Here is a 24,884-nt window from a genome sequence, read left to right on the forward strand (position 1 = left end):
TCCCTAGAGTACGTTCTTTTATGTAGTACTTTTAAAAAAATACTTAAATGTATAATTTTTATCTTATTTTATTGTCTCTCATTTTTCCTCTTCTTTCGTTTTGGATTAGCAGGCTTATTTGATAGGTCATTTTCAAAAAGGCTGGGGGAATATCAATTGTCCTATGCTGATAAACAGTTTCATCATTATATAATGGAATCCAACATTAGTTATTGCCCCAATGTATCCACATGAGGAAGAGATAATAAGATCCCTTTATCCTGCTTTTGTGAGATTATGATACATATGTGAACTAAAACTCATAGTTTAAAAAGTCAATAAATGGAATGTTCTTAGCAAATATTGCTTCTGGCCAATTTGACTGAGTCTTGTTATAAGTTCTGACAGAATTCTCCATCCATCCTTCTGGGGAATTTATGACCTAGTTAGAATACATATGACTGGAGAACTACTCTGTAAAAATATAGCAAAGTACCATAGTAAAATGTTATTAAGGGTACCTAGGTCATAGCATCAGAGGCTTGTGGGGTCAGGCCTAAAACATAGATCTGCTGGTTCCTTGTCAAGGTTTCTTGGAGTTAAACTGAATCTGAGCTAAACATATTTGAGTCAAAGGGATATTCAGACAGAAACCCATTATAAGAGGAGAGGAAAGAGATGGGATTGGTTATTTGTATAAAAAGGAAGCAAGATGGCAGCACAGAATTCTCAAGTCTTAGGAAAAAGGAAAATAAATTTCCTTCAGGTAAATAAGTAAACACACTGAGAAAGAATGCTGAAAGCCACATGATCACGGGGGTAGGGTGTGTGTGTGGGGGGAATCATAGATCTCATCTTTGCAGGCAGCCTCAGAGTTAGGGTTTGGATATAATTTAGAACCCAGAGTAGGAAGCAGACCAATGTAGATCCAAATCCAACCTGCTCTTATTAGCTGTGGGCAAGCTGATCTGCCCCTAAAAACACCTAACCCTCAATCTTTAAAATAGTAACAACAAAAAATACAAACAAAATGTGTGGTATGCTGTAGCTACCAAATAAGTGTTAGTTACTGCTGTTTTTCCATAGACTTTACTCACCTGTGGTCAAGATCATGGAATTTTGGAATCAGACAATGTATCAGTAGAAAGCTTATGATAGCAAGTAAGAGAAAACTCAACTCAACTCTTAAATAATATGGAAACTTATAAGCTCACTAAGTGTAAGTCCCAAGGTAGGAGATGCTTCGAAGTTAGTTGATAAAACATTTCAATAATGTCAACAAGACCCAGGTTTTTTCTGTTGTCCACACTTCCATTCAGAGTGTAGCTTCATTATATAACTGGTTTCCTGGATGTTTTTAGGATGGCTACAGTAGCATTCATATCTGGTAGAGATATGAGAAAGTACTTTTCCAAATCATCAAGGTTCCTTCTGTGCAGAGTGAGTGGTCCAAATTAGGTCACATTTCTTCATACATTAACTGTTGCCAGAGAAAAGCCAGGCTCTGATTGGTTTAGACCTTGATTCCTAAACCAATCAGCAAGAATGAGGATGGGATTGTTATGATTATCAGGCCCCACTTCTGGGGTCAGATTTGGGCTTAGGGAATCAGACCCAATGTCCACTACTGAAAACTTGGGTTCCAATATTTACTTGCTATGTCCTTGGACAACTTACACAACCTCATTGAATTTATTAAATTTCCTTACCTGCAAAATGGTTATGAAGCTGAATTGAGATGAATAAATATGAAAACAAAACATTCTCAGAATACTTGGTATGTAGTAAGCACCCAGTAAATATTAAGTATTATTAATATTCTTCTTCTTCTTCATCTATACACTTTCATATTATATAAAAGTTTTAAATTGTCTGCTTTTCTGAGTAAATTGTGAGTTTTCTAAAATATAAACAGTATCACCTTCAGTTTTTACCTCCGAAGTCTTACATATAATAAATATCCAACGTATTTTTTAACAATCAGTGAATAAATGAATATCTATTGAGTGAATGAATAAAGGCCTAAAAAACAATAGGAATAGATTTTAAAATGGTGACTGGATGAATTACATAGATCAGTCAGGCTATGGAAACAAAATGGGCCAGATTGAGAAAGAATATATTTGAGATTAAAGAAAATATCAGACCTAGAGGGGCCTCTTTTCCTGAAGACGAGAGTGGTTACAGGAAGTTAGCAAACAAAATACAGTTTGACTTTAGAGTAACCAGCTCACAGAGGCTGTGATGTCTGCAGATACTTTATTTTACAATTTGATAAATAATAAATATTTGGGTAGAACCCATATGAATGCTTACAGAAGTCTAGAGGAGGTGGAAGAAATGATAATAATAGCTACTGAGTACTTGCTTTATTCCAGGCATTGTTCTAAGTGTTTCTCTTGTATAAACTCATATAAACCTCAAAACAAATGCATGAGGTAAGTACTATTCTTTTTATCCCCATTCCCATTTACAGATAGGAAAATCAAACTCAGAGAGTCTGAGCAACTTCTCCAAATCACAGAGATAGCAAATAGCAAACTGGGACTTTTACCCAAAGGCTCTGACTCCACAGTCCGTGTCTTTAGCCATTACACTAAACTCTGTGATAAAATGGAAGGGTGCTCAGAGAAACCAGACTACATTTCCAAAGCATCATGTGCCTGAGAGTTAAATGTGTTAGTGCCCATGTGGAGCACCGGAGGCCTCCCAGGTCACTGAGAGCTGAAAAGCAAAGCCAACAGTTCACAGCATATGTGTTCCCTCTGACCTTCCTGCTGCACTTTCATCATCCTCTGCACATAACACAATGGTTGCACAGAGAGCCAACTAGACAAATATTTGTTGAGTGACTGATGGTGTGGATGGGTAGATGGATGGATGGATGGATGGATGGGTGGATGGGTGGATGGGTGGATGGGTGGATGGGTGGATGGGTGGATGGGTGGATAGATGGATGGATGGGTGGATGGATGGATGGATGGATGGATACCAGTATATATGATGTGCCCAACTTATTTCCATGGCAGACCAACCTCTTAATGCTTCTCCATTTGGTAAATTGTCTTTAAATATTTGTTGCCCTTTTCAAGATGAGACAGTATGCTTTGCAATAATACTTGGAGTAATACGAAAGACATACTTAGAGATAAGCCGTGCCTAAGAGCATGAGAGTTGGAATGAATACAAGGTTGTGTGTCCCTTTCCAGGAACTCTTTCAGAATTGTTGCTGAGCTATAGAGAAAAAACACAATAAGCTTCCTGAATGAAAGAAGAAGCTAGTCCAGGGTCTCTCCAAGGGAGCTGAGGGACTAGGGACTATCAAACTACCACTCTCCTCAAGAGGAAACAGTAAAACAGTCACCTCTAGACATTTTTTGGTTATGGTTTAGCATAGATCTGCCACTGATCAGACTTTAACTAGAAATTCCCGCATTTCCCTTCAGCTCCTTCTACCTCACTGCTTAATGGTAAAGATCCAAGGGAGTCAGAACTCCTGCTCTTTCTAGACAGCTGTAGTCCCCCAAGAGTTAAGTTTCAAGAACCCTATGTAAACCACAATACAGATTTCAGATTCAGCTGTACAAGTAAAGTGCAATGTTTAAACATAATAAAGATGACTGTTGAGATTGTTGCACCGCAAATCTCTCTGCCTGCTGAACTATGTGGTCTCATCTCTTGCTCAGAAAGATCTTTATCATTAAAAATAAATAAAATCAACATTATTTCCTTAACTCTCTATACTAGTCATTTGTCATCTATGAGGAATGTTTCAAAAGCCATTTTCATATTTAATAGATATTGGTGGAAGGCAATTCCTTTATGTCGGACTTTTAAAAGGAGCTTTTAAAAAAATCATTGTACTTCCATATACTTACAAACAAATGTCTTTAGCTTGCAGCCTCTGAAGGAACAAAATCAAAGCTACTTGAACAAGTTTCCTGGCTGGAGAAAAAACTAGAGGCTCTGGACCGAAAGGAAGACAGTGGGGAACCATATGAAAAAATGGTCCTTGCAAAAGACCAGGTATGTTGTAGAAGAGAAATAATCTTTATTTCTAAAGATTACCTAAACTTATATGAACTGACAATTCTATAGTTATTTCTGGCTGGGTTGGAAGTCTGTATTCAAGTTCAAGATGGTCAATAACAGTATTTGTATTTGCTCAATATAACTGTATTCCTTGATGAATATTCACATAAAAAAATTAACTTTCTTGGTGATACTTTTAAAGTTTGCTTGATATGTATTCTTTTGAACCATATTAGCTGAATATTCTATTTATTTTGTACATGATATTGACTACATAAATGTTTTTTGGTTTTCAAGGTTGAACTTAATCAAGGAATAGCTTCTTTCTCTGTAGTGAAACAAGTGGATCAGAAAATTTTTCACTGACTTTTAATAAATTACTTTATAAGAAATTACCAATCTCTGAATTTCTAGACATTTATATATGTGTCATTACATAAATTTATCTCTTGTTTGTTTATCATATTGGTTTGTATCTGCCTTTGGGATAGATAATCTGTAACTATATGTAAATATGTATATTCACACAAAACATATCCATATATTCCAAAGGCAGATACAAATACATTGGCTCCCACATATATGCATATATGATATAAAATGGGTTAACATTACCTGCAGTACGTCAAGCAAACATTATTTTTCCCAATCATCTGCTAATTATTAATAATTCATGTACTCTGTTGTTGGATTCTTCCACAGAGTGGAAGAGAGAGAGGGATGGGAGCGATGATTTCTTTCTTTCTTTTTTTTGGGGGGGGGAACGATGATTTCTTGAATGATGATTTTCAAAACATCTAGCTGAGATAATGCTGCCATTCATAAGATATGAGAACTGGTACATGTTTATATCTGGAACACTTTGAACGTGTAAAAGGAAGAGTTACGTACTTTGTTTCTAAACTTTGCTCCTTTTCAGTGTATTGAAAAATTACAAGCTGAAGTGAAAGCTTCCCAGGAGCAACTTGTAGCCTATGTAAGTGTTTTTCTCCTTTATTCATGCCTTAATTTATATCATTGTTATTCTGGAAATGAACAGAAATTTTTCAGAAGTTATAACTACGGTTTCTCTGCTGCAAACCAAATCACAAAGCTAAGCATCAGTATTTTTATTGCCTCTACAAAGTTGCTTTCCATAAATTCAATTCTGGTTTATGTTGATGATAAAAATTACAAAACTGAGTTCTTATATATAATCAGATGGTCTAATCAGGTACTATCAGGATAAGAGAACTGGAAACTAAGGGTAGAAAGACAAGCAAGTCAGGCTAGTTTAGTGAGTGAATGGAAGTGGAAATTATAGATACCTCACATATAGGCCTAAGGAAGTGCTTCTTAAACTTTAGTAGATCAAGAAGTATCTGGAAAACTTTTAAGAACAAATTGCCTGGAGTTTTCTATATGCCTAGGATAGGACCTGAGAATATGTACTTCTAGGGGATGCTAGATTCACATGCTGCTGCTGCTGCCCATCTTTACACCATATTTTGAGCAGCATTGTTTTATATATATTTATTTTGCCCCAGTCTTGTGATTTTTAGGCAAGTGCTCATATAAACAAATCGGATATAGAACTGTCCATTTTGTGCTACAAGTCCTCCCCTGAGAGAGAGACCCTCTGAAGTTCCAGGAAAATTTTCATTTTTACTTTAGCCTGTCTTCACTCAGAGAACAACTAATGAGCATCTCCTGTCACAATAGCCTTATGTATCCACGTGCATAAACCAGTGGTCGTCACCCTGCCACTGTCCCTTCCCAAGGATCTGAACAACCCTGCTGCCTTAAGTGTTTCCTCAAAGAGTTGCTCGCCATCTTTTTAGCTATCTCCTCCATCCATATCCTGGGTGTTATGGGATGACTTCTTGATTAAGAACAGTGGCCAGTCATGTTCAATGGCCAATCTGAACAACAACAAACTCAGACCCATCTGAGACCTGAGAGGCTGCAGCCCCAAAGTCCAACAGAAAAGACTGCAAAATAATAAATTCTGGTCACCATCCCTTTGGGATTTGCAATGAGCTGATCTGGATAAAATCACGGTAATTGCCCCATTTTTGTGCTGGGGTAGAGAAAAGCTAATCTGCTGTGGCAGTTAGCAGAGTTTTAAACTCTAAATTTAGAATCTTTTTGGCCTCGTGTGCTCAATTGACCAATACTGAACATGACTAAGGCCTGCATCTGTGGCACTGTGACAGACTCAGACAGAAGTACATCTCATTAGCCCAGCATTCTGTCTCAGATGCCTCTCCCCTGGCCTGCCCTTCAGGGTGTCAGATAATGACTTTTGTCAGAGGATGTCACCGCATGCCAGATGGATACCTACAGCCATTCGCTCGGGGAGTTTTTAGCTCAGAATTTTTTAAGGAGAGATAGTCGCTAAGGTTCAGTTATTAGCCTCCAGCCTCTCTTCGTGAAAAACTGATGGAAGAACATGGTCATGGTTGCCTTTGGGAAATTCCTGTGGTGTCTTCTTCCACTGCCTAGCATCTGTGGATTCTATTCCTGTACCACGCTGATCCTGTTCCAGGCGTGTCTGAACTGCTAGTGTTCCCTCATCTTAGGGCCTTGATACCAACCACTGAGATTTCCTCTGTGTAACTGTTCAATGTTCAGATTATAACATAGCAGTACAATCATCAAAGTTTTGCTTCAACTCACCGAGAATATTTAAATGAAGATAATACTAGTAATAGTGTTTACTGAGAGTGGACTATGTGTCTCCTATGGGGTAGGTGCTTCATATGTTATCTATTTTGTCTCAATACAGCTCAAAAGGGTGAGTATTGTTTTTCAGATAAGAAAACTGAGTCTTAGAAATTAGATCATTTGTCACACACGTCGATTCTGAAATCCATGCTTTTGCTGTCACAACTTGCTGTCTCTCCAAATTATATTCCCTACAGGCCACTGGAGGTGTCAAACGGTGTTGATAAAGGTTCTATCTCCAATCTCCTTTCTCCCCATATCCGCTGTGAGTGATTAACCAGTTCATAATTCTTCAACTCTTCCATGCAAATAAGCAACCCCTTCCACCCCCTCCAAGTTCTTTCTATCTTAATCATCTTCTGATTACATCTCCTTAGTGCTATAATAAGCATTTCTTAAAACACTGTTCCTGGAGAAAAACATTCTATGTTAATAGGTATTCTGCACAAAAAATGAGAGGGGCATTGGAAATAAAGTTAAATTAAATGTGTTTCTTTACTGCAGGACTTACCAGTGTACAATCAATCTCCAAAAAAGGCCCGCATATGTCATTTTCCATTGGTGTTTGTCCTTGAATGATATTTTAAGCACACAACTTTGGAGACTGCTGGCACACTGCATCGAATTAAAGCACTAGGCTTGCTAAATATGACCTGAATATCTTGCTGATAACCTAGGTTCAGCACACACAAAGTCAAATTGATCATCTTCTATTCTCATTTCTTCAGTGTGTTCCTCTGTTTGTGTCCCTCAGGCATGGCGAATAACATCACACTGCTGTTACGTATTCTAGATCCAAACTACAAAACAGAGTTAAAATCCCACCTGTCTCTGCTTCCGTCCTACATTTAGTTAATTGTCAGCCTCTGAGTATGCTTCTACACGTTATCTCTCTTCCGTGTCTTTGATACCATTATCCTGCCAATCCCTAGCTCTTTTTGACCATCATATATCTCAGTTATTGCAACTGGCCCCAAATTATCAACATATTCAAGTTCAGAGCCCTCACTACCCTTGCCCACCGCCCCACCCAAATCACAGTGTAGCCCACTTGCTCTCACATCATCAAGCCCTGCTTGCAGAGGAGAGAAAGGATAAAAGCCACGTGTAGGATTTGGGGTGGGGGCAGAAAACCAAACAGAGCCAAAGATTAACACTCACAGGGAGAATGAAATGTACTGGAGAGTCAGAGAAGGGGGATAAGGGACCCAGGTGGTGGGAGTGGAGCCCTGAGGATGCCGTGAGGAGATAGGCTCCTGGGAGTGCTGGGGATGCTTAAGGTTAGGAAATAACCAACAGTATTAATAGGAGTTGTTGGGCAGTTTGTACTTAAACCTCCTTAAGTGCGTAAAAGTCGTGTGCAGAGTTTGGAATTCCTGTCTGGGCGGTACCTCCCAAGTATAACCCTGCTGCAGGATGCGACCTCTGCAGGGCTCTCCTGGCCTCCCTGCCACCGCCCTGGTGAGGGAACCACAGGACTGTCCCTACCTTTCATCTCTCTGTTCTCATTCACTCCACTCTCGGCCTCACGCCCAGCAGGCTAGTAAAATGTAACTGTTTTCTCTACATAGCCAATGTCGGTTGGTGTTCTGTGACTTTGCTCTCTGTGTTCTTGTGGTCTAGGCTATCCTTCTCTCTCTTCTTTATCCGAATAAACGTTACTCTTTGTATAAGACTCGTATCAGGGACCAACTTCTCCCTTAGCTCCCAGATTACCTTCTCTGGGCTCCTATAGCCTCCTGTACTTATATCTATTTTAGCTCAAAATACTACATTTTATCGATGCTGTCTGTTTACACCTCTGTCCTCCACTGGACATGAAGGTCATTGAGGGCAGCACCAAGAATGTGTGTCTGTATCCATTACACCAGTACAGGGTAGACTCACTGCAACTACTCAATACAGTTTGCTGAACTGAATTGAATTTTACTCTGATCGCGTCATTTCCCCTGTTCCGATGCCTAGAGGAAAGAAATCGTTGTCCATTTCCCCAGAATAAAGTCCAACCTCCTGACCATGGCATTTTTCACACTGAAAATGAGGACCCGACCCCTTCTCCTGTCTCCTCTCCATCACACACCTGCGACCCCCAAGGATGCCCACGCATTCCTGCCCTGGGATGTTTGCTCATAATTTTTTGGCAACTGGACTCTCTGTCCCCACCATTGTGTTTGCCAGATTTTCCCCATTTTTTATCAAGATTGTTCCTTCTGGGAAGTTTTGTCTGACCATCAAACCTGAAGTGATCTCTCCTTCCCTGATACTTTCATAGCACTTCTCAACACCTGTCTTCTATCACTTGTCACACTATGACCCAAAATAGAATTATTTGATGTGGCCCAGCTCTTCCCCAAGACTGTGAGCACCTGGAGGATAGAGAGCAAGTTTGCTTTTCTTTATGCATCTCACAGTGTCTGGTTCAATGCCTTGTACAGGTTTCATTGAAATGAACTGTTAAAATGGCTAAATTAAAAATAAGGCTATTTTGGAATTTATAAGAGCCCACTTTAAATCTCTGGGAAAGTTATTTTATGACATTTTATTCCTTAGAAATGCCAGTTACATGAGGCATACTTTCATCTGAATTTGATACTTTCAAGTTATGACATGGAAGGGACAAAAAGTAATGATTCCTTAGAGTGGAAATAGAAGGACAACATAGAAGAGAAAGAAAATAGAGTTGTGGGAAACCTCAACTTCAGAAGAAGTAAGAAGAGCATCGAAAGGAAATTAGGGTCTTAACATGAAAATTAACAAGCCAAGGTCTTAGCTTCTTTTTATTTAGAGTTCACTCTTCTAGAGCCCAATAGTTAAATTTTATTATTGTATAATTAAATTGATAGCTATGAAATGTAGAGAAGATACAAGCCTCAACATTTAAGAGTGAGTTGTCACTGCTAGCATTTTGAAGATTAAAATCTCATCCCATGAACGTGACTTTGCCTGGTCATAGCTTATACTTTTAAAAGATTACAAAGGGCTGTGCCTCCCAATGCACCCGTGGACACCCAGTCGAGCCACCCACAGGGCTAACCTGCCCTGGGCATTTTTATCACTCCCTCCCACATGATTTTATCTGCTTAGAGACCTATACGGGATTAAACAAATATTGCAAGTGAGTGTTTATAATAACTTAAAGATTATTGTTCATTTTAGGGTAATTTGAATCAGGACTAGGTATCTTTTAAAAAAATCCTTTTCAAATGAATGCCTTCTAAATTGTTGAATCTATTGCTTTCCTATTTTTAGTATTTGGGAAATATAAGTACTCAGCCCTGTGCATTTGCTGTGTCGTTGACGATGTGATTATCTGCAGTAGTCCAGAGGTTTGCCTCCTCCTACCCCTCACCTCCATCCCAATGGCCAGCTCATCTCTTGGTCTAGTTACCTCCAAGATTTACCAGAGCCAAAAGTTCTATAATATTCAATGGGATTATTTCAAAAGAGAAATCTGGGCAACTGGGTGGTAGGTGCTTGAGTGTTGTGTTGTTCTCTATACTGTCCTGTATGCTTGAAATATTTCATAATAAACTAAACACTTACAAATATCCAGAAGAAGAAACCCTTCCAATGAACTATACAGGGTGATTCAAGCTGTAGGTTAGATGAGTGTGTCTTTGAAATCAGGAGCTCCTGACCTACAGTTTCTAAGGACATACTTAGACCTGGAACAACAGTCCTGATACTCAGAGTCAGGAGCACAGGCATAAAGAGACCACAATGAATACCATGACAAGGTTTTCCCAAAGAGTTGGTTTAACTTCTCCCTTTCCTTCTCTAAAGAAGCTACTGACTACCATTTTACTTTACAAAGTAAGGATCTACAAGAGTCACCAATTTAGATCAAGTCAGACTCCTCTCCCCTAAAATTCCAGGCCCTCTGCTAATTGGTCTTTTTCTACTATGATAGAGAACATGAGCTGTTTTTGTTGTTGCTGCTTTTTGGCTGCCTAAGCACTCAGCGGTACCCTGATAGCCTTTCCAACTGCATCTCTCCCATCATACGAAGTCTTGGAAGGACTATAATTCAAAGTACCTTATCAGCTGCTATCTGGGAATTGGGCATGTGCCCTAAGGCAATTGGACTCTGAATATTAATTCATGTGAAGCAAGAGAGGACAAACACTTGGAACTGATATATCCTACAGAGACACCCCAGCATCATGGCTAAGGAGTGTGCACTACTGCACCAGAACTGCTCTAGCTCTTGTCTATTTCTTTTTATTTTTAATTAATTTATTAATTAATTTAATTTATTTGGCTGCGTCAGGTCTTAGTCGCGGCATGTGGGATCTTTCATTGTGGCACGCGAGCTCCAGAGCGCATGGGCTCGTTAGTTGCAGTGCACGGGCTTCTCTCTAGTTGTGGCGTGTGGGCTCCAGAACACGATCTGACTCCTGTCCATTTTAGGAACCATCAAATAATCCTAATTAGTTTGAAGAAAATTCCCTTTTTCTTTATGCTCATCAGAATCAGATTTGGTTGTTTACAGCTGAGAAGCTGAAATTCTTATACTATCCAAACAGTCTTCAAAGTGTGGCCCCTGGACCAGAAGCATCAGAGTCACCTAGGACTTGAAATGTGAATTTTGAGGCCTCATCTCATACCTTCTGAACCAGAAACTCTGGGAGTGGGATCCAGCAATATGTGTTTTTAAAGTTCTCCGGTGATTCTCATGATGGCTCATGTCTGCGAATCACCGCACAGTCCAGTCCAATCCCTATCACTTTCAGCCTAGGCCCTCTGCTCTCACAGGCAGCATCGTCCCTGACCAGCATCTCACTGTTGTCCTCATGCTCTCTGGGAAGCATCTCCAGGCCTGGTTCTTAGTACAGCAAGCTGGGATAGTGGCATGCAGGACATGTTTGTCCAACTGACGAGCCAGAGGAGAATGATCTTCCTGCTCCTTCCTCTCTAAAGCCCACACTTCTATGCACTCTAGAAGTATCACTTCGTTCCTGCAGCTTGTCATGACTAACTTTAAGGTATTATGACAGTACTTTAGAGTAATAATACCTTAGAGTAATATAACAATTTACAGTTTTCTAAATGCTCCCACTCACATTATGTCATCTGTTTTTCACAACAGTCCTGTGAGGCAGGTAGTACTCCACCTTTACCAGGTCAAGAAAGTGAGTCAAAGACAGTAAGAAGCCTGCTCACAGCAAACAGCTGTGAGCAAAGAGAAGACCTGAATGTCGATATTCTGACTCCAGGGATCGTGTTTTCATAAACTTGATTTCAGTTTTAATTGAGAATTTTTGCTGAATATATATGCCAACACACATGCTGGTTGTATCAATAAATTAATTTTTATGATCTTTTAACTTTATTATAACCTATAGACCTAACAGCAGAGTGAATCAGCCTGAGAAACTTTGGTAGCAGGATCTGATAGAGCCCTACCTGGTTTCAATGAGGAATGGGGAAATTCCTTCCCTGTGGGCCATTCTTTTAGAGCCAGACACATTAATCTAAATGGAAAATTCCTCAATGATTATTAATGAACAAAACCTGTTGGTACTAAATGGCTGCATGTGGGATAAATCTCAGAAATATTTTTATTGCATTAGTTGATTATGTTATAGTTAACCCTCTCTGCTGCCCTCTTTCCTTGGTTGCATTATCTGGACTCAGTGACTATTTGAACCTTCATCTTAACCCTTTATGTGGTTATTCCCTGGCTCATCTCACATGTGCTTGATCTAGAGACGCTGCAAATCATATAAGAATAACAGAGGCTTTCCAATCCCATTGGTGGGTGTTGCTGCCAAACTTCTTGGTGAGCTTGGAATAGGAGGGATCTGAGCTCTCACTTCACACCAGTGGGTTGCTCATGACCTCTGAAGTCAGTACCCTCTGTACTGTGAGCCATTAAATGGTTCCTGTCCAGCAAGGCGTGGTTAAATAACTAATAGCACATGGATGAGGTGATATCCAACATAACACTTTGGAGTGCCACCAGGATCTTCCTTAATTAAACTTACCTTTTTCTTTTTTTCTTTTTCTGTTTTTTGTTTTTTCCTCAAAAAGCCAAAGTACAATACATTGCTGTGAGAACCACTAATCTTAGCCGTAGGATCCACTACTGAAGGCAGATTGAGGGGCAGGGACCTGAGGACTGAGTTTGATCAGTCACATCAAGCAAGCCTGGATCCTGGCTGATACCCAGGAGGCTCATCTTCCCCTCTTTAACCAGATCTGAGTCTTGTTTGTTCATTTTCTATAGAAGATAAATAAGTTTAAGCTGAACAAGCACCCAAGGACAATTCCTGCTACTCCAGCTACTTTAGAACCATTGCATATGTCTGATCTTTGTAAGCCACCTAACTAGACACATGGTATACCCTTTCTACCTTTTCTGTAAATAACTATTAGCTAACTATGTATTTCTTCAAACATACATTTCATTTTTTTACTTGATAAGCTGGGACTTCTCATACCGATATCCTCTCAAAAACATATACAGAGTTTAGAGGCCCAAGCATTTCAGTATAGATTTTTGGTATAATCTCTACCTACTTGTCAAAAAAAATCAGGTGGGACTAATGTAGGATTGTTCCCAGCACTTTCCCCTTTGATCCTGAGCTGCATTAACCTTTATAAACTGCCAGCCATTAAGGCTCACACAGAACTCACCCTATACTATTACTACAAGCATCTAATAGAAGGCCACTGATTCTGGTATCGAGTTCCTGTTGGGCAGAAGAGTAGTAACAGAGAGCTAGGCACTGGGCTGGAAACTGAGCCCTGCTACCCCACCTGCACGACTGAACAAAGGTTACTAAAGTTCTGCTCTTGTCATCTGTGGAAAGCAGCTAATAACATTACTTAGCCTGATAGGGTGCTGTGGAAGATACTAAAACTCGTGACATGAGATAATACCTATGAAGTAGTTGGCGTAGTGCCTGACACATACCAAGGTTCAAAAAAGTTATTAACAGTTATTTGAAAATGGGCCGTGTCAGTAACAATTCCACAATTTTTATGGGGTTGTGGTTAATAACCTGTTAGAATAAAGTACCTCATTTTAGCTGCCAGTTTGTTTAGAGAGTGCTAGGAAGTTGATTAATCAAAGACTCAAGATTAATTTCCAAGGAGAATCTTGTATCCTGTCAGTACTTCCTCAGCTCATTTCTTCCTCTGGAGAATGTCTTCTGAAGCCTTCTGTAGAACTATCTCCTCGTAATTTAATTGTGTGTCTGTCTTTATCCCTGATTAGACTGTAAGCTTCTTGAGAGTAGACCCTGGGTCTGATTCATGGTGTCTGCCAACTAGTAGGTTCTCAATACGCATTTGTTGAATGAATGAATGAATCAGTCAATCAATGAGTGAGTGGGTAAAGGAAAGTGAGCAACCTTTCAATACAAGAAAGATCATTTCAGGTTCCACAATTTCCAAAAGAAGATGTCAGTTCTAGCCCCAACCCAGCTGACCATTTCTACAGCTCTGTGCTTAACTGCATAACAGGGGCTGAACAGGAGTGTCATCTTGGGCTCAGTACTTAGCTTTAAAAAGCTTGAATGAAAGGAAGCATATCACAGAGGAGTACCTGAAATATGGTCCGTTTTTTCCTTTCAGGTAGATACCCTAAAATCCTTCCTGAATTAAGTGAGATCAGCAGAAAGCCACACATCTAGACTGCTCAAGTTGTCCTAGTATTGTTTTTATTGAATGACAGAGAGATGGTATGGCATGATGCTAATGACTTACTTTAGGAACATTTTATTAAAAAATTGTCTGATGGAGCTAATTAATGTATTTGTTGTCAGATTATTATTGAGGATATTTATTATTCTACCAGAGAGTATGTCTTTCCGCAATTTCTGCACCAGGAGTATTGTCAATTCCACCAAGCACAGAACTTGCTTTTACTCCATGGATTCTGTGTTTCTATTAATGGTTATTTTGACTACCAGAAAGGCTGGAGCCAAGCCCTCTGTGCCTCACCTCAAGCAAGTGATTATATAGGATGTCAGGGCACAAACTGTGTGAACCAAGCTTCTCACCTGCTTCCTTACCTTTAGCTCCTTTTTACTGTATCTTTCAAGTTCTTATCTTAGTGGCTTCTAATTCAACTTATTTACCTTTTCAACCTACCCTAAATTCTTTCTGAACTGCATTGGTACCAAATTAAATCAACAAACCATAAGAGAAAGAATAAGACTGATTCCATAAAAGCACCCTGGGAAGTTCTTCCAGGGTTGGTTCCATAGTCTAGAGATATACCATGTTCTTGGATTGAAAGACTCAATACTGTCAAAATGACTATACTACCCAAGGCAATCTACAGATTCAATGCAATTCTTATCAAACTACCAACGGAATTTTTCACAGAATTAGAACAAAAAAAGTTACAATTTGTATGGAAACACAAAAGACCCCCAAATAGCCAAAGCAATCTTGAGAAAGAAAAACAGAGTTGGAGGAATCAGGTTCCCTGACTTCAGACTATACTACAAACCTTCAGTCACCAAACAGTTTGGTATTGGCACAAAAACAGAAATATAGATCAATGGAACAGGATAGAAAGTCCAGAGACAAACCCATGCACCTATGGTCACCTAATCTATGACAAAGGAGGCAAGAATATACAATGGAGAAAAGGCAGTCTCTTCAATAAGTGGTACTGAGAAAATGGGACAGCTACATGTAAAAGAATGAAATTAGAACACTCTCTAACACCATACCCGAAAATACACTCAAAATGTATTAAAGACCTAAATGTAAGGCTGGATATTATAAAACTTAGAGAAAAACATAGGCAGAACACTCTCTGACATAAATCGCAGCATTATCCTTTTGGATCCACATCCTAGAGTAATGAAAATAAAAACAAAATTTTAAAATTGAACCTAATTAAACCTAAAAGCTTTTGCACAGTGAAGGAAAACATAAACAAAACAAAAATACAATCCACAGAATGTGAGAAAATCTTTGCAAATGAAGTGACTGACAAGGGATTAATCTCCAAAATATACAGATAGTTCATGCATCTTTATATCAAAAACACCCCAAACAACCCAATCAAAAATGCGTAGAAGATGTAAATAGACATTTCTCCAGAGAACACATCCAAATGGACAAAAAGCACATGAAAAGATGCTCAACATCACTAATTATTAGAGAAATGCAAATCAAAAGTACAATGAGGTATCACCTCACACCAGTCAGAATGGTCATCAACAAAAATCTACAAACAGTAAATGCTGCAGAGGGTGTGGAGAACAGGGAACCATCCTATGGTGTTCGTGGGAATGTATATTGGTACAACCATTTTGGAGAACAGTATGGAGGCTCCTTAAAAAACTAAATATAAAACTACCATAAGGATCCAACAATCCCACCCCTGGGTATATATCCAGAGAAAACCATACTTCCAAAAGATACATGCACCGCACTGTTCGTTGCAGCACTATTTACAATAGCCAAGACATGGAAGTAACCTAAATGTCCATTGACAGAGGAGCGGATAAAGAAGATGTGGTACATATATACAATGTAATATTACTCAGCCATAAAAAAGAATGAAATAATGCCATTTGCAGCAACATGGATGGACCTAGAGAGTGTCATACTAATGATACTGACTAGTACAATCCTGTTCCATTGATCTATATTTCTGTTTTTGTGCCAGTGCCATACTGTCTTGATTACGGTAGCTTCGTAGTATAGTCTGAAGTCAGCGAGCCTGATTCTTCCAGCTCCATTTTTCTTTCTCAAGACTGCTTTGGCTATTTGGGGTTTTTTGTGTCTCCATAGAAACTGTAAAATTTTTTGATCTAGTTCTGTGAAAAATGCTGTTGGTAGTTTGAGAGGGATTGCATTGAATCTGTAGATTGCTTTGGGTAGTATAGTGATTTTCACAATGTTGATTATTCCAATCCAAGAACATGGTATATCTCTCCATCTGTTTGTATCATCTTTAATTTCTTTCATCAGTGTTTTATAGTTTTCTGCATACAGGCCTTTTGTCTCCTTAGGTAGGTTTATCCCAGGGATTTTATTCTTTTTGTTGCAATGGTAAATGGAAGTTTTTCCTTAATTTCTCTTTCAGATTTTTCATCATCAGTGTATAGGAATTAACGAGATTTCTGTGCATTAATTTTGTATCCTGCTACTTTACCAAATTCATTGATTAGCTCTAGTAGTTTTCTGGTAGCATCTTTAGGATTCTGTATGTATAGTATCATATCATCTGCAAACAGTGACAGCTTTACTTCTTCTTTTCTGATTTTAATTCCTTTTATTTTTTTTCTTCTCTGATTGCTGTGGCTATAACTTTACTAAATAAGAGTGGTGAGAGTGGGCATCCTTGTATTGTTCCTGATTTTACAGGAAATGGATTCAATTTTTCAAGATTGAGAATGATGTTGGCTGTGGGTTTGTCATATATGGCCTTTAGTATGTTTAGGTAAGTTCCCTCTATGCCTACTTTCTGGAGGGTTTTTATCATAAATGGGTGTTGAATTTTGTCAAAAGCTTTTTCTGCATCTATTGAGATGATCATATGGTTTTTCTCCTTCAATTTGTTAATATGGTGTATCACATTGATTAATTTGCATATATTGAAGAATCCTTGCATTCCTGGGATACACCCAACTTGATCATGGTGTATGATCCTTTTAATCTGTTGCTGGATTCTGTTTGCTAGTATTTTGTTGAGGATTTTCACATCTATGTTCATCAGTGGTATTGGCCTGTAGTTTTCTTTTTTTGTGACATCTTTGTCTGGTTTTGGTATCAGGGTAATGGTGGCCTCATAGAATGAATTTGGGAGTGTTCCTCCCTCTGCTATATGTTGGAAGAGTTTGACAAGGATAGGTGTTAGCTCTTCTCTAAATGTTTGATAGAATTCACCTGTGAAGCACCAGTCCCCTACACTAGGAAGCCTACACAACCCATTGAACCAACCTTAGCCACTGGGGGCAGACACCAAAAACAACGGGAACTACAAACCTGCAGCCTGTGAAAAGGAGACCCCAAACACAGTAAGTTAAGCAAAATGAGAAGACAAAGAAACACACAGCAGATGAAGGAGCAAGGTAAAAACCCACCAGACCAAACAAATGAAGAGGAAATAGGCAGTCTACCTGAAAAAGAATTCAGAGTAATGATAGTAAAGATGATCCAAAATCTTGGAAATAGAATGGAGAAAATACAAGAAACGTCTAACAAGGACCTAGAAGAACTAAAGAGCAAACAAACAATGATGAACAACACAATAAATGAAACTAAAAATTCTCTAGAAGGAATCAATAGCAGAATAACTGAGGCAGAAGAACGGATAAGTGACCTGGAAGATAAAATAGTGGAAATAGCTGCTACAGTGCAGAATAAAGAAAAAAGATTGAAAAGAATTGAGAACAGTCTCAGAGACCTCTGGGACAACATTAAACTCAATCTTGAGAAAGAAAAATGGAGCTGGCGGAATTAGGCTCCCTGACGTCAGACTATACTACAAAGCTACACTGATCAAGACAGTATGGTACTGGCACAAAACCAGAAATATAGATCAATGGAACAGGATAGAAAGCCTAGAGATAAACCCACACACATATGGTCACCTTATTTTTGATAAAGGAGGCAAGAATATACAATGGAGAAAAGACAGCCTCTTCAATAAGTGGTGCTGGGAAAACGGGACAGCTACATGGAAAAGAATCAAATCAGAAAACTCCCTAACACCATACACAAAAATAAACTCAAAATAGATTAAAGACCTAAATGTAAGGTCAGACACTATAAAACTCTTAGAGGAAAACACAGGAAGAACACTCTTTGACATAAATCACAGCAAGATCCTTTTTGACAAATCTCCTAGAGAAATGGAAATAAAAACAGAAATAAACAAATGGGACCTAATGAAACTTAACAGTTTTGCACACAAAGGAAACCATAAACAAGATGAAAAGACAACCCTAAGAATGGGAGAAAATATTTGCAAATGAAGCAACTGACAAGAGGATTAATCTCCAAAATATACAAGTAGCTCATGCAGCTCAATAGCAATAAAAACAAACAACCCAATTCAAAAATGGGCAGAAGACCTAAACAGACATTTCTCAAAAGAAGATATACAGATTGCCAACAAACACATGAAAGGATGCTCAACACCACTAATCAGTAGAGAAATGCAAATCAAAACTTCAATGAGGTATCACCTCACACTGGTCAGAATGGCCATCATCAAAAAATCTACAAACAATAAATGCTGGAGAGGGTGTAGAGAAAAGGGAACCCTCTTGCACTGCTGGTGGGAATGTAAATTGATACAGCCACTATCGAGAGCAGTGGATGATGGGACTTTTTTAATGGAAGTTCCTTAAAAAACTAAAAATAGAACTACCCTACAACCCAGCAATGCCACCACTGTGTACATGCCCTGAGAAAACCATAATTCAAAAAGAGTCACATACCACAATGCTCATTGCAGCACTATTTACAATAGCCAGGACATGGAAGCAAGCTAGGTGTCCATCGACAGATCAATGGATAAAGAAGATGTGGTACATATATACAATGGAATATTACTCAGCCATAAAAAGAAATGAAATTAAGTTATTTGTAGTGAGGTGGATGGACCTAGAGTCTGTCTTATAGAGTGAAGTAAGTCAGAAAGAGAAAAACAAATACTGTATGCTAACATATATATGGAATCTAAAAAAAAAGTGGTTCTGATGGACCTAGGGGCAGGACAGGAATAAAGATGCAGACATAGAGAATGGACTTGAGGATACAGGGAGGGGGAAGGGTAAGCTGGAACAAAGTGAGAGAGTAGCACTGACATATACACACTACCAAATGTAAAATAGATAGCTAGTGGGAAGCAGCTGCAGAGCACAGGGAGACCAGCTTGGTGACTTTTAACCACCTAGAGGGGTGGGATAGGGAGGGTGGGAGGGAGATGTAAGAGGGAGAGGCTATGGGGATATATGTATACGTAGAGCAGATTCACTTTGTTATAAAGCAGAAACTAACGCACCATTGTAAAGCAAATATACTCCAGTAAAGATGTTTAAAAAAAAAAAAGGAATTCTCCTGTGAAGCCACCTGGTCCTGGGCTTTTGTTTGTCAGAAGATTTGTAATGACAGTTTCAATTTCAGTGCTTGTGATTGGTCTGTTTATATTTTTTATTTCTTCCCGGTTCAGTCTCGGAAGGTTGTGCTTTTCTAAGAATTTCTCCATTTCTTCCAGGTTGTCCATTTTATTGGTATACAGTTGCTTGCAGTAATCCCTCATGATTCTTTGTATTTCTGCAGGGTCCGTTGTTACTTCTCCTTTTGCATTTCTAAATCTGTTGATTTGACTCTTCTCCCTTATGTTCGTGATGAGTCTGGCTAGTGGTTTATCAATTTTGTTTATCTTCTCAAAGAACAACTTTTAGTTTCACTGATGTTTGCTATTGTTTACTTCATTTCTTTTTCATTTATTCTTGGTCTTATCTTTATGATTTCTTTCCTTCTGCTAACTTTGGGGTATTTTTCTTCTTTAATTGCTTAGGGTGTAAGGTTAGTTTGTTTATCTGAGATTTTTCTTGTTTCTTGAGGTAGGGTTGTAGTGCTATAAACTTCCATCTTAGAGCTGCTTTTGTTGCATCCCATAGGTTTTGGGTCATTGTGTTTTCATTGCCATTTGTTTCTAGGTATTTTTTGATTTCTTCAGGGATCTCTTGGTTATTTAGTAGCGTATTGTTTAGCCTCCATGTGTTTGTATTTTTTACAGTTTTTTTTCCTGTAATTGATATCTAGTCTAATAGCATTGTGGTTGGAAAAGATACTTGATTTCAATTTTCTTAAATTTACCAAGGCTTGATTTGTGACCCATGATATGATCTATCCTGGAGAATGTTCCATGAGCACTTGAGAAGAAAGTATATTCTGTTGTTTTTCATGGAATGTCCTATAAATATCAATTAAGTCCATCTTGTTTAATGTGTCATTTAAAGCTTGTGTTTCCTTATTTATTTTCATTTAGGATGATGTGTCCAGTGGTGAAAGGTGGGTGTTAAAGTCCCCTAGTATGATTGTGTTACTGTCGATTTCCCCTTTTATGGCTGTTAGCATTTGCCTAATGTAGTGAGGTGCTCCTATGTTGGGTGCATAAATATTTACAACTGTTATATCTTCTTCTTGGACTGATCCCTTGATCATTATGTAGTTTCCTTCTTTGTCTCTTGTAACAGTCTTTATTTTAAAGTCTATTTTGTCTGATATGAGAATTGCTACTCCAGCTTTCTTTTGATTTGCTTTTGCATGGAATATATTTTTCCATCCACTCACTTTCAGTCTGTATGTGTCCCTACGTCTGAAGTAGGTCTCTTGTAGACAGCATATATACAGGTCTTGTTTTTGTATCCATTCAGCCAGTCTATGTCTTTTGGTTGGAGCATTTAATCCATTTACATTTAAGGTAATTATTGATATGTATGTTCCTATTACCATTTTCTTAATTGTTTTGGGTTTGTTATTGTAGGTCTTTTCCTTCTCTTGTGTTTCCTGCCTAGAGAAGTTCCTTTAGCATTTGTTGTAAAGGTGGTTTGGTGGTGCTGAATTCTCTTAGCTATTGCTTGTCTGTAAAGGTTTTAATTTCTCCGTCAAATCTGAATGAGATCCTTGCTGGGTAGAGTAATCTTGGTTGTAGGTTTTTCCCTTTCATCTCTTTAAATATGTCCTGCCACTCCTTTCTGGCTTGCGGAGTTTCTGCTGAAAGATCAGCTGTTAACCTTATGGGGATTCCCTTGTATGTTATTTGTTGCTTTTCCCTTGCTGCTTTTAATATATTTTCTTTGTATTTAGTTTTTGATAGTTTGATTAATATGTGTCTTGGCGTGTTCTCCTTTGATTTATCCTGTATGGGACTCTCTGCTCTTCCTGGATTTGATTGACTATTTCCTTTCCCATATTGGGGAAGTTTTCAAGTATAATTTCTTCAAATATTTTCTCAGTCCCTTTCTTTTTCTCTTCTTCTGGGACCCCTATAATTTGAATGTTGGTGCGTTTAATGTTGTCTCTGAGACTGTCCTCAATTCTTTTCATTCTTTTTTTCTTTACTCTGCTCTGTGGTAGTTATTTCCACTATTTTATCTTCCAGGCCACATCTCTGTTCTTCTGCTTCAGTTATTGTGCTATTGATTCCTTCTAGAGAAGTTTTAATTTCATTTATTGTGTTGTTCATCATTGTTTGTTTGCTCTTTAGGTCTTCTAGGTCCTTGTTAAACGTTTCTTGTATTTTCTCCATTCTATTTCCAAGATTTTGGATCATCTTTACTATCATTACTCTGAATTCTTTTTCAGGTAGACTGCCTATTTCCTCTTCATTTGTTTGGTCTGGTGGGTTTTTACCTTGCTCCTTCATCTGCTGTGTGTTTCTCTGTCTTTTCATTTTGCTTAACTTACTGTGTTTGGGGGTCTCCTTTTTGCAGGCTGCATGTTCATAGTTCCCGTTGTTTTTGGTGTCTGCCTCCAGTGGGTAAGATTGATCCAGTAACTTGTATAGGCTTCCTGGTGGAGAGGACAGGTGCCTGTGTTCTGGTGGGTGGGGCTGGATCTTGTCTTTCTGGTGGGCAGGGCTGCATCCGGTGGTGTTTTGTGGGGTGTCTTTGAACTTAGTATGACTTTAGGCAGCCTCTCTGCTAATGGGTGGGTTTGTGTTCCTGTGTTGCTAGTTGTTTGGCATAGGGCGTCCAGCACTGGAGCTTGCTGGCTGTTGGGTGGAGCTGGGTCTTAGTGTTGAGACTGAGATCTCTGGGAGAGCTCTTGCCAATTGATATTACGTGGGGCTGGGAGGTCTCTGGTGGTCCAATGTCCTGAACTCAGCTCTCCCACCTCAGAGGCAAAGTGAATCAGCTATACATATATATATATATATATCCCCATATCTCCTCCCTCCTGCGTCTCCCTCCCACCCTCCCTATCCCACCCCTCTAGGTGGTCACAATGCACTGAGCTGATTTCCCTGTGCTATGCAGCTGCTTCCCACTAGCTACCTATTTTACATTTGGTAGTATATATTAGTCCATGCCACTCTCTCACTTCGTCCCACCTTACCCTTCTCCCTCCCCGTGTGCTCAAGTCCATTCTCTACATCTCTGTCATTATTCCTGTCCTGCCCCTACGTTCCTCATAACCAATTTTTTTTTTCTCTTTTAGATTCCATATATATGTGTTAGCATACTGTATTTTTTTTTCTCTTTCTGACTTACTTCACTCTGTATGACAGACTCTAGGTCCATCCACCTCACTACAAATAACTCAATTTCATTTCTTTTTATGGCTGAGTAATATTCCATTGTATATATGTGCCACATCTTCTTTATCCATTTATCTGTCGATGGGCACTTAGGTTGCTTCCATATCCTGGCTATTGTAAATAGAGCTGCAATATACATAGTTCTTGACACAAATAGGTTTACCTGTCGAGTGAATGGACAAGTAAATGAGAGAACATATCTATCTGTATATGCTGGCTGCTTTTTAATGTTAATTTTTAAAAATAAAACAAGAATATCCCTCTAGTTTACAGCAAACCATCCAGAAATACCAAAAAATTATTTATTTATAACTTTATCCTATTTTCAAAAGGGAAGAAACAAAATTTTTAAAAATGTGTATCTTAAATGAACATAGCCTGGCATTTTATGAATATTAAACTTTATCTGGTCTCTTGATATAATTTTATTCTGTCATTAAACATTAAATATAATATTTAATTTAACCACACTTATTTATTTATATTCTAACTTCACAAAGAATTTGAGGTTGCCCATAAGAAATGCAAGTATAAAATAGCTGAATTTTTAAAAGCATATAAATAAACATAATTAAGAACATACATATTGAAATAAAATAGCAATAAAAGGAGAAAAAATAGAATATTCATGTTTAAGTCAAAAATTTCCATACAGTATAGTTGAAACAGAAATATAGCTTTGATCTTCCTAAAAGCCAAAAGTAAAACAAGGAAAATGATCAGATAAATAGTTCTTATCTTATTAGGGGTAGGAGATATTACTACTTATTTTCTAATGAGTTAATTCTGAAATGAGAGTTTATATTGGATTTCATATAGGGAATATTGAAAGATACAGAGAAGGGGAAAAACCCATCAAAAATATCAGATCCACAAATGCAGTAATGGGTTTGTTTTTTTGTTGTTGTTGTTTGTCTTGTCTTTTTTTTTTTTTAATAGATCTTTAGTAATGGGTGTTATATAGCTGCTTCTGTAATTTCCATCAAAAGAAGCCCCGGGCATAACACGCAAATAAAGTAATCTTTACCCATTGCAATTGTAGTCTGATTGGACTGCATATTTTTTTAATCCCCAGCTATTTATAATAATCCAGCAGGCAAATTCAACTGCATGCAAAGGCCAAGTAATTAATGCAGGGATGGGGGATGGCCAGAACAAGCTGTGTTAATCTAGAGAGTGCATGACTTACACAAAAGGGAAAATGAAGCCCCAGTTGACCGAATTATCCAGTTTTTCAGATGAAAGTCCAAATTTTTTGTGAAATTTCCTCATTTATAAATGTTGGCAATTAATTCAAACAAAATAGAGTGCTCTGTGTGGCAAACAAAACACATTTATAGGTGGCCTAAATATGGACTTGATACTGGATTTTAATTTAGAAGGCTGTTTTGTTACATCTATTCTATAATTTTAAAGATGTTCATTACAAAGGATAGGAGTGTGTGATTACACATGAGGGGAGTTTGTTTTTATGGTTGTTGACTTTTTTAGTTAGGATACAGCTTGCTGTTGTAACAAAGGGACTCCAGAATTTCAGTGACAACACAACAGAAGTTTATTTCCTGCTCATTCCAGTAAGAGCCTATTGTGAATGTTCTTGTTGGTGGGCAGGTTTTGCTCATTCATCATAACTCAGTGTCATTCAAGACTGAAGGACCCTTTGCCATCTTTGATGTGTAGATTCCCAGGTTACTTTGGGATCCTCTCTATTCCATTTGGCCAGAGGAGAAGAGATCATGGAATTATTTGCTTGGGAGGTTTATAATGGGCTGTATCTAGAAGTGGAGCACCTCACCTCTGCTCATGTTCCATTGGATACAACTCAGTCATGAGGCCACATTAATTACAAGGAAGGCTGGGAAAGACAGATTAGCCATGCACCCAGGAAGAAGAGGGAAGCATGGATTTTGATGAG

General features: G+C 38.4%; 1 protein-coding gene and 2 long non-coding RNA genes across 5 annotated transcripts in view; 2 read left to right on the forward strand and 1 right to left on the reverse strand.

Annotated features, from left to right (window-relative positions):
• CCDC192 (coiled-coil domain containing 192) overlaps window positions 1-15,105 on the forward strand; it is a 55,381-nt gene extending 40,276 nt beyond the window's left edge. The window contains exon 2 of the mRNA XM_082380763.1: window positions 3,874-15,105. Coding sequence (XP_082236889.1) covers window positions 3,874-4,077 — 204 coding nt within the window. The 3' untranslated portion in view covers window positions 4,078-15,105. The remainder of the gene's footprint in view (window positions 1-3,873) is intronic.
• LOC309623678 overlaps window positions 1-24,884 on the forward strand; it is a 423,847-nt gene that overhangs the window by 299,132 nt on the left and 99,831 nt on the right. The gene's annotated exons all lie outside the window — the stretch shown is intronic.
• LOC309623671 overlaps window positions 1-24,884 on the reverse strand; it is a 386,864-nt gene that overhangs the window by 240,615 nt on the left and 121,365 nt on the right. The window lies entirely within an intron of this gene.

This window comes from Balaenoptera borealis, assembly GCF_965194805.1.
Source record: "Balaenoptera borealis genome assembly, chromosome: 2".
NCBI lineage: Eukaryota > Metazoa > Chordata > Mammalia > Artiodactyla > Balaenopteridae > Balaenoptera > Balaenoptera borealis.